Source organism: Chrysemys picta, chromosome 13 (genome assembly GCF_011386835.1).
Source record: "Chrysemys picta bellii isolate R12L10 chromosome 13, ASM1138683v2, whole genome shotgun sequence".
Taxonomy (NCBI): domain Eukaryota; kingdom Metazoa; phylum Chordata; order Testudines; family Emydidae; genus Chrysemys; species Chrysemys picta.
The window spans coordinates 12,020,943-12,032,077 of NC_088803.1; the positions used below are offsets into that span (position 1 = coordinate 12,020,943).

At 44.1% G+C, this 11,135-nt stretch overlaps 1 protein-coding gene across 1 annotated transcript; it reads right to left on the bottom strand.

Annotated features, from left to right (window-relative positions):
* Positions 1-2,581: 2,581 nt before the first annotated feature.
* Positions 2,582-3,532, bottom strand: LOC101949374 (olfactory receptor 12D1-like). Its single transcript, XM_005310412.2, has one exon. It carries the CDS (start codon positions 3,530-3,532, stop codon positions 2,582-2,584), a length of 951 nt encoding a protein of 316 aa, XP_005310469.2.
* Between the last annotated feature and the right edge of the window lie 7,603 nt (positions 3,533-11,135).

Genomic DNA, 11,135 nt, shown 5'->3' on the forward strand with positions numbered 1-11,135 from the left:
TGACTCCAATAGAATTATTGGAGAATTAGAGTAAGTGAGAGGGGAATCAGACTCATAGACTCTAATGGAGTCACTACTGATTTACACCAGGATGGATGAGGGGAGAATCAGGCATGTTGGAACTTCTGTTCGAGGAAGGACTTCAAAATTAGCACCATAGGCAATGACTCTGAGTGTGCTCCGGGGCTGGAGCACGCACAGAAATAATTGTGGCAGCTCCCTGGATCAGTGCCTCCCCCTCCCCCAGCACCTCCCGCCCACCATAGATCAGCTGTTCAGTGGTGTGCAGGAGGTGCAGGGTTGCAGGGGTAGGGGCAGGGGCAGGAAAAGGTGGGGGGAGGGGACAAGAAGAGGCAGGGCAAGGTGGGGGCTTGGCGGAAGGGGTGGAGTGAGGGTGGGCAAGGGACAGAGCAGGGGTTGAGCACCCCCTGGGATCTGAGTAAATTGGCACCTATGATTAGCACTATAAAATTTATGCGAGAATCATTTCAATAACACACCAATAGGTGCTATACAAAACTAAAACACATAGGTTATTATCGAATGATCGATTGCTCAATCCATAGGGATCATCACATTCTGAAGGGAAGTCTCCTAAAGAAAGCCGTGGAAAGTCACACAGCAGGTGTTCCATGCTCTACCATTCGCCCAGGGATTAGTTACACATTAAATGTTTCATTTTGAAATAAAATATTGAAATTTTCTATTCTGACAACAGAAAGTTTGAACCTTGTCAGGTTCAATTTTTATGTCCTGTAATATACAGGTGGTCAGGTTACATTATCACAATTGTCCCTAATGGCTGCAGAATCTATGAATTGATTAATGTTTTTTTTTTCCAGTTTTTTTCAAAACAAAATTCCACTACAAGGCAGGTTTTCTAATCCTTTTATCATTCTCATGGCTCTTCTCTGACCCCTCCCCAATTTATCAACATCCTTCTTGAATTTTGGATGCCAGAATTGCTCACAGGATTCCAGCAGCAGTTGCACCAGTGCCACATGCAGAGGTCAGGTAACCTCTCTCCTCCTACTCGAGATTCCCTTGTTTATGTATACCAGGATCGCATTAACGCTTTTGCCCACAGTGTCGTGATGGGAACTCATGTTTATCTGATTATCCAACTCTCGCCAAATCTTTTTCAGAGTCACTGCTTCCCAGGATTGTGCCCCCCATCGTATAAGCATGGCCTACGTTCTTTGTTCTGAGATCTAAGTTTACATTCAGCCATATTAAAATGCAAAAGTTCTCCCACATTTGTTCTTTGATCTTGGAAGACATCTGTATCCAATTTGAAAAGTAACAGGCTGAGAGTAATTGTCTATGTCTTGGATTTTCAGTGGAGCCCAGGGAAGTTGGTTACCCAAATCACATTGAAATTCAGTTGCCTATGATCTCTATTTTTAACCATCTCTGTTCTGTAGCCCTTCAGGAGTGAGACCTTGGAAGCGAGACGTCTGCATGTTCTATATTATATATCTGCTGATAGATCACACGTAGGTAATTATAGACTATGATCAAATCACCCCTTAACCTTCTCTTGCTTAAAATAAACAGATTTAGATCCTTGTCTCTATCACTATAAGGCTTGTTTTCCAATCCTTCAATCATTCAGATCCGAAGAGCATATGTGGGTTTTGCCAACAGGGATCTGTATAAAGGTCAAACATTCCATTCAACATTTGTTTTAAAAAGTGGTTAGTTTTGACATCTTCAACCTGATCTTCACCAAGCCAGATGAAAAATGCAAATACTGTTTCATTTTTAATACCCGTGTTATGTTTTGATGACGAGTGTGTGTGATCTTTACATTTCTTAAATCTAAAGGTTTATAAATCCAGTCAAAATGAAAATCTGTCATGACCTTCTGTATATCATCACTAGCCTCCCCGTTAATAAAAATAACAATTCATAATAATGGTTCCCAAGTAGAGTTGGTCTAAACTTATCCATCGTTTTTTTAAAAATTCGTTTTAGGAAAAGCTGGGTTTTCACTCAACAAAATTGTTCATGGAACGTGTCTGCTTTCCTTTGAACAGTTCAATTTTTCATCAAAAAAATACAAACCCAAATCAAAACAAATAAGTCATTTAATATCCCCCCAATTTTCCCCCCACAGTTTTCAGCTGTATTCTTTTCAATATTTGGTTGTGAGAAACAAAAACATTTTTGGTTTTCAGGTTCTCAATAAGCAGTGAAACTTTTCCACTGAAAACTTAGCCAAAAATGACTTCCCCATACGATTTTCACTAAACTTTTCCATGCTGGGGAAAAAGAAATATCTTCCCACTGCTATTCACAACAGTAGATTTACTAAGCACAACCATAATAAAAACAATAACATCAATGATATTGTAGAATACTAGGTATAGCTGTAATACAATTAATAATGACAATGGTCAATTAGAATGGTTCCCTAGAGTGTAATTTCCAGGCAATACTGTAATGCAAATAGTAAAAAATCCAGTACTTAATATGGTTCAATTTAGTGTATTTTCAAGTGCATCTTGCAGGATTTTCCCTTACTGTCCATTTCTCCACTTCCCTTGATAATATCAGAGATACTTTTTGAGTATTGTCTCTACTTTATTAATTTTTTCCCAGGGAGAAGCTTTCTTCCCAGTGCTTTCCTCAGGACAGATTTCACCTCCTGGTTCCTCAGGGTGTAGATCAGGGGGTTCAGAACTGGGGTGACGATGGTGTACATGAGGGTCATGATCATCTCCCTTTCTGAGGAGCCTCCCACGGAGTGTGTCATATAATTGATGAGGACTGGCACATAGAGCAGTGTCACCACGGTGAGGTGGGAAGTGCAGGTGGAGAAGGCCTTTCTCCTGCCATCCCATGACTGGACCTTCAGGAAGAGGAAGGAGATGATGTAGAGGTAGGAGAGGAGTGTGATGATGAAGGGAGTCAGAGCGATGGTCCCAGTGACGATGTTCAGGAGCCTCAGGTTGAGGCGGGTGCTGCTGCAGGCCAGGCTCAGCAGGGGCTTGATGTCACAGAAAAAGTGGTGGACACGGTTACGGCCACAGAAGTGCAGTCTGGAGGTCATGACCGTGTGCAGCAGGGAGTGTAGGAAGCCAGTGGTCCAGGTAGCTGCTGCCAGGAGCAGGCAGACCTGTGGGTTCATGACCAGCATATAGCGAAGCGGGTTGCAGATGGCCATATAACGGTCATAGGCCATGACAGCAAGAAGAATGACCTCACTGCTGCCCAGGAAGTGGAAGAAATGAAGCTGGGAGAGGCAGTCAGTGAAGGAAATGGTCTGGTACACTGAAAGGAAACCAGCCAGCATCTTGGGCACAGTAACTGTTGAGTAGAAGATGTCCAGACAAGAGAGGTTGCCCAAGAAGAAGTACATGGGGGTGTGAAGCCGGGGTTCAGCCATTACCATATCCATGATGGCCCCATTCCCCAGCATGCTGGCCAAGTACATCATCAGGAAGAGAATGAAGAGGAAGCACCACAGCTCCTGGAGGTTGGTCAGGCCTAGAAGGATGAACTCGCTCATCTCCATCTGGTTCTCCATTACTGGAATATACAAGAAAAGGAGACAAAATAGCTGCAGGGTGTCTCGTATCGCTCCACACGAGGAGTAGAGCTGAAAGTTTTATCTTTGTGAATAAACATTTTAAATGAATAATTTCAGGAAAAAAAATAATTCTTTTGAAATTTACTTCAGCATCCGCATAGTTCGATAGAATCAGAGAATCAGTTATTATACTGGAGCTAGCAAATATTTTCCCTACATTTTTAAAAGGCCTTAGAGGTGATCCAGGGAATTACAGACTAGTAAGACTACCATATGAGCCTGGTAAAGTGGTTGAAAGAATAATTACAGATAGATTAATAAAAGACCCAGAGGATCCTGATATCATAGTGTCTAAGCAGCACAGATTTTGCAAAGGAAAATTGGGTCTCACTTATCTGTTAGAATTACGTGAATGTGTGACCGAAACAGTAGATAAAGAAGAATGGGTTGACATTTATTTAGACCTTCAAAATTCCTTTATGTGCCTCACAATAGGCTATGAAAGGATCTCTGAGGTCATGGGGTGAGCAGCAAAGTATGAGAGATAACAAAGGGCATCATTAAAGGTCCAATTTTCATTAGGTAACAAGCTTAGCTGCTCTTCACTCTTTGGATCCATCCATTGGCTTCCCACTGGATAGTGTATCAAAGCTCAGCTTCTAGGCACCAGTTGAAAAGATCTAAGTAACTCTGCCTTTCCCTGTATATCCTCCTTTGTCATGCTTTCTGTTGCCTCCAGTTCCTTCCACTCCATCAATTCTCTCCAGTTCATAGTCCTTCTGTTTGTCCCATTCTCACACCGTTCCATATATGGTAAACCTCTACAAACTCATCTGGAAATCCCCTATTCTGCCTGCATTTAAGTCCCTCTCACAGCCCCATTTCTGCTGTGTTGCCCGCCATGATCAAACCTGACTTGTGCATACACTAAAAAGTTGGAGAGGGTGCAGAAAAGAACCACAAAAATGATTTGATAAAATGCCATACCGTGAGGGCTTGTCTACTCTAAAGCTGTATGTTGACCTAAGTTATGCAGGCCAAGACTATAACAGGGTTCAAAAAGGCACTAGATAAATTCATGGAGGATAGGTCCATCAATGGCTATTAGACAGGATGGGCAGGGATGGTGTCTCTAGCCTCTGTTTGCCAGAAGCTGGGAATGAGTGACAGGGGATGGATCACTTGATGATAACCTGTTCTGTTCATTCCCTCTGGGGCACCTGGCATTGGCCACTGTCAGAAGACAGGATACTGGGCTAAATGAACCTTTGGACTGACCCAGTATGGTCGTTCTTATATATGTTACATACATGAAGTCGACATAACTTAGGTCAATTTACAGTGGTGATCCAGATTGGAGACTAGAGCCACTGGGTAAATGGCAGAGTTTACACAATAAAACAGAAAATTTCAAAATAATTCCTGGTGGGCAGGTTTCGAAAAGGAGCAGTTTATCATTTGTTTCAGTTTTCTGTGATTTTTTTTATTTCTCCTCCCCTCCACCTGTTTTCTCTTCTTCCCTCCCATAACTTTTCCACAGAAAAAGAGAAGTAATATGTAAAACTGGGTGAAAATGAAAATATACATTTTTTTAAAAAAATTGAGATGTTTAACAAAAATAAAACAACTTAGATACATTATTTTTGCACAGAAATTTCCGTTTTTTGAAAATACAGTAGAACGTCATAGTTACAAACTCCAGAGTTACGAGCTGATTGGTCAACCACATACCTCATTTGGAACCAGGAGTATGCAATCATACAGCAGTAAAGGCAAAAATAAAAAATAAAAAATGGAAAATATAGTACACTACGGTATTATAAGTAAACTACTAAAATAAAGGAAAACAGCATTTTTCTTCTGCATAGTAATGTTTCAAAATTGTATCAACGTTCCACTGTGAACTTTTGAAAGAACAACCATAACATTTTGATCAGTTACTCACGTTTCAGAATTTTTAATTACGTCCATTCCCAAGGTGTTTGCAACTCTGAGGTTCTACTGTAGATCTTTTTTGTATGAAAATGTTTCTCAGCCAAATAGTTCAACCCGCTGTCTTGCAGACTCCAGGTGAAATTGCCATATCAGTGCAGAATCATCATCATTGTTGTCACGGTCATCTCCCACATTTCTTTGTAGATTTGCATTTTCGCTACAGCAATGGGCAAGCAGGTGCCCAACTCCCACTGAAATTCAATGGGACGTACTTGGGTGTCTAATTTTCTAGTCCCTAAACCTAATCGTAATTTGCTGTGCACTGCACCAGTCTCATTGGTATGGAGGCAGCCCAGCAAATAAGGGACCTAACTGTGTTAAGGTATCTCCCATAATCTTGTCTGAGGGCAGTGGTTTTCAATACATGGTACGTGGACCCCTGGGGGTCCACAGACTATGTCTAATATTTCCAAAAAGGTACACACCTCCATTCAAAATTTTTAGGGGTCTGCAAAAGTTGAAAACCAGTGTCTTAGGGTATTTCCACAGTTCGGACTATAGGATTGTTAGTTACAGCACTCTCTAGCATGATTGGTTGTAAATGCTCCATGTACACCCTGCAAGTGTGAACTAAAAGGTTGTTGATTTGCATTTGCACTCACAGGGTACTCACAGGACAATTACAGCCTAGCATACTAGTGTAAACTGCAATTCCTGCCCCGTAGACCAAAACACGGGGCCGTGAAGACAAGCTCTTACTTACCCTCTCCTTTTTATCATGTACTTGATGGAAAGAAAGAAAGAACGAACGAAAGAAAGAAATCAGTAATTCCAAACACCGGGAATATACTTGTATTTGTGAATTTAGAAAACTAGGAGGCGATTTCCAGCTATTTCCTTCCAGCACCTACCTGAGTGAGACTGGTCCTCTTTCTAGATGAGTTGTTTCAACAGTGACAGGTGACAAAGTGTGTTGTGGGGAAATTGCAGGAATTTCAGTCAGCTCAAAGCATATGAGAGGAGGGAGCCCTGGTTGTTCTGAAAACCTTTGATGACTGAGCAGGCAAGAAACCTTTTTATTATGTCCACATTCCATGGAGTACCCATGGCGTCATCAGGGAAACAAGATTTCCATTCAGTGGATGGCTCCTCTGGGACTGGATCCATGCACCAATGGAGAGTTACTGAATGAACGAACAAGCCAAGTGTTCCTTCAAGAAACTGGGGTCAGCATAGATGAGCTGGTTGAATGGTAAAAAACAAACAAGAAGATTACAGCCCTGGCTGTGTCCCCCCCAAGCAGATGCTTTGAAATCAGTTGGGTCTAAGCAGAGCCCAGACATAGTCTCTAGTTCTGGCCCTTACTCAGTATCACTCCAACCTTTGGTAATAAACTCGTTGTTTTATTAGAAGTAGATCTCAGTGCTGTAACATTAAGCAAAGTGTGACTGCATAGCTAGATCAAACAGGCTGGTGTGTACACTGTCTCTTTGGTGGCAGCAGACGTAGTAATTACTGGGAGCATCCAGTGGCAGGGGCTGGATACTGCAGGGAGCATTTCAAGGCCTCAGAGGTTGGGATGTAACCTACACAGAGAAGGTGAGGTCTGCAGAGACCTGGAGGACAGAGGCTGTTGGTTTCCAGGAGCAGAACCACAGCAGGCATAGACAAAGATTGCTTCATGCTAAGGGCAGGCAGTGGCAAGGCATCTCACAGCCTTTAGTATCTCTGGGAAGTGCCAAACACAAATGTCAGCAGGGGATATGATTTTTTTTTTGGTGAGGTGTCCCATTATACCCGATATCTCAGTGGTTAGAGCACTCAGCTTGGATGTGGGAGACCCACAGCCCTGGATCCCCCCCCCCCCGCGCCTAATTTGGAGGTGGGTCTGTGTGACACTACACTCCATATTCATCATAGTGGTATCATTATGATAGATTATGACATAATTATGATGCAGCATGTACGAAATGTGTCATGTGAGGTGTCTATAATATGATTATCCTATTTGTGTGCATGTATCATTTTTGTAACTGAAGTTATAAATATTCACTATGTATCTGTATTTCAAATGTACCTACTCTGGGTAACACCCACAATAAGCCTTTCAGGCACAACAATGGAGAAGCTAGACCTGGGTGGGCAAACGTTTTGGCCCGAGGGCCACATTGGGGTTGCAAAATTGTTTGGAAGGCTGGGTAGGGAAAGCTGTTCCTCCCCAAACAGCCTGGCCTCTGACTGTCCCACTTCCCACCCCCTGACTGACCCCCTCAGAATCCCTGACCCATCCAAAACCCCTGCTTCTTGTCCCCTAACTGCCCACTCCTGGGACTCCCACCCCTAACCACCCACAGGACCCCACCCCCTATCCAATCCCCCCATTCCCCATCCCTTGACCCCTATACACACCCCCTCCCCCAGACAGCCCCCCCCCCAGGACTCCCATGCTTATCCATCCCCCGTCCCCCATCCCCTGAACACCCCCCAGAACCTCTGCCCCATCGAACTGCCCACTGCTCCCTGCCCCCTGACTGCCCCCTGGGACCTCCGCCCCTTATCCAACCTCCCTGCCCCAGCCCGCTTACCATGCCACTCAGAACTCAAGGGCCGGGCAGGACAGTCCCACGGGCTGTATGTGGCCCACAGGCCATAGTTTGCCCATCTCTGTGCTAGACAGTGCTAATGGCCCATCAGCAAAGAGAATGGATCAGGAAAAGGTTTGTCCTCACCTGGGAATTCTTCAACCAGCCTATGAATAATGGGCGCTATGACTCAGCAAGGGGATGTGACCAGACCACATGATACTGAACTCCATTTTGGTACCTGTGTTTTTCCACAAGCTGGGCTGAGAACTTACATTGAAACAAGGGTTCCCTCCATATGGAGAAACTCTAAAAGGTGGGGAATGACATCATGATTATTCTCACTCCCCCACAACTCAACACTTGAAAGAAGTTCTGGAAGACCAAGGTCTTGGAACGAGGGAGGGGAACCCAAACTGCAAGGCACATGCAACTTGTGCCTCAAGAATCTACAAGATTGTTTGTATCATCAGACAGGGTGAGATAATGCTGATTCAAATCCTGTCTAGTTTGTAAAAGACTTAGTTTTCAGTTTTGTTTATCATAGTAGATTAAGGTTGGAAGAGACCTCAGAGGTATATTAGTCCCACCCCCTGCTCAGAGCAGGACCAATTCCCAACTAAATTATCCCAGCCAGGGCTTTGTCAAGCTGGGCCTTAAAAACTGAGGTAACCCATTCCAGTGTTTCACTACCCTACTAATGAAATAGCTTTCCTAATATCCAACGTAGACCTCCCACACTGCAATTTGAGACCATTGCTCCTTGTTCTGTCATCTGCCGCCACTGTGAACATCCTAGCTCCCTCCTCTTTGGAACCCCCCTTCAGGTAGTTGAAACCTGCTATTAAATCACCCCTCATTCTTCTCTTCTGCAGACTAAACAATCCCAGTTCCCTCATCCTCTCCTCATAAGTCATGTGCCCCATACCCCTAATCATTTTTGTTAGCCTCCACTGGACTCTGTACAGATCCCTGTGCAGTGCAAGATGGTATAATTCTGGGTTTATACTACAATAGGGGTGCAAGGCTGGGGAGCTAGTAAGCTGGCTGGGAGCCCCCTGTTTGTCCATGAGTGGGTTACATAAAGCTCTCCGTTATCTCACTTGTGTGTGTGGCACCACCTGCTGTAATGTTAGGTGATAACAAGGCCTGGAAAGGCTGGCTGAGTCACCGGAAGAGCAGTGTGAGAAAGGCCAACCCAATTGAATTGGTAGGGGGCACAATTCCAACCGCTCCCAGACTGCACCCTAGGGAAACAACCCGTCACACTCTGAAACCCATTTCTCTTGGCTCCCAGTAGAATGCCCTAACCACCAGGCTATTGGGTGGGACGAGGTTTCTTTCTGGTTTTGTTTGTGTGAGGAAGGGCTGAACTGGTATGACCCACCCAATCTGGATTACACAAGCACCCATGATAATTCCATTTTAGAGCAGGAATAGCTAGCAGATCCAGTCTGTTTTGACCATGGAACTCCCACCTCTGGATAATACCACATCAGATAAATATGCAAATTGGGACAGTCGTGGATGCCCGTACCCTGAATTGCTCCACTTTGAAGAAAGAAACCACGGTATAGCAAATCTAAACACAAGCTTCTTATTACAGCAACACACAGGTACTATGCAAATAAACACATAATAGTATTTAACACAGATTTTTTCGGTACCAGACCGCACACAGGCCACAAATGCTATGCATTTAAAACACGCATCACTGATTTGGAATTAATTTCACCACACCGTCCTGAACTGAACAAGCAGCAATGGGCTAGTTCTTTGAATAGTCTGGTGTCCTTATCCTTGGGTTCATCTTCTTCCTGCAATTAGTAAAAGCAGGCCTGTGAGCATCAGTCTTCCCTGTAAACCCATACGCACCCCTCTCTGCCCTGTGCCAGTTGGCATCAAGAAATCCCTGGGTCACAGATTCTTCCATAGAGAATCCTTCAGGTACTAAAGGCAAAGCATGCCCTTTGGCTTGCTGATCCTGGTACTGACTCATTAAGAGACGCCTGAGCCATTGACTTTGGTGTCCTCTCAGGGACTGTGGAGTCTGGATAATTCTTTGACATAGCAGTCTTTCCTGATCACTGCAGGTCACCAGGCCATGTTGGTACTATGTCAGATGATTATCCTGTGGCTAGCGACTAATTCTGCCTGCCGATATTGCTCTTGGCTTTGCTTAAGCATGAAGACCCTCATCTGGCACCAATGACACCTTCTATATTGTCTGCACTGGGTTGCTTGTCCATGGCATCATGTGCCTCTGGTTCAGTACCTCTCCCTTCCAGAGGACCGGATCCAGATCCCCACCACCCCATGTTACTGGCAGCAAGGAAGATGCCCATGCTGCCAACAGTGCTGTGCTCCTGGCATGCATCCTGTTCAAGGTCTCCATGTACCCTTCCCAGCATTGCACCACCCTTGTTCTCCAGGTATTCCGAGTCATCACTGGACTCTCAAGCTGACTGTTTGGTTTCCCGATACCGAGTGCCTAGAGCTTACTCATAGAATTGTAGGACTGGGAGGGAACTAAATAGGTCATCTAGTCCAGTCGTCAGCACTTTGGCAGGACTAAGCATTATCTAGACCATCCCTGTCAGGTGTTTGTCTAACCTGTTCTTAAAAACCTCCAATGACAAATATTTGACAACCTCCCTTGATAATTTGTTCTAGTGCTTAACCACCCTGATAGGAAGCTTTTTCCTAATGTCTTACCTAAATCTCCCCTGCTGAAATGTAAGCCCATTACTTCTTGTCCTGTCCTCAGTGGTTCCGGAGAACAATTAATCACTTACCTCTTTATAACAACCTTTTACATACTTGAAAACTGTTATCATGTTTCCCCTTCAGTCTTCTCTTCTCCAGTCTAAACAAACCCAGTCTTTTTCATGGGTCATGTTTTCTAGACTTTTAGTCATTTTTGTTTCTCTCTTGTGGACTTTCTCCAATTTGATGGAGATGCCTACATGCCTTTGTGGATCTAGTCCAAAGCCTTCTCCGTGAGGAGCCTCAACTGTAGAAGAAGCTCCACCCATCCCTTTTCCTTTTAGATCCCAAATAGCCCTTTTATGTTGTCCCTCATG

Bases quoted from the DNA above. Each gene is read 5' to 3' on its own strand.
- LOC101949374 (XM_005310412.2), bottom strand. From the start codon at position 3,532: ATGGAGAACCAGATGGAGATGAGCGAGTTCATCCTTCTAGGCCTGACC.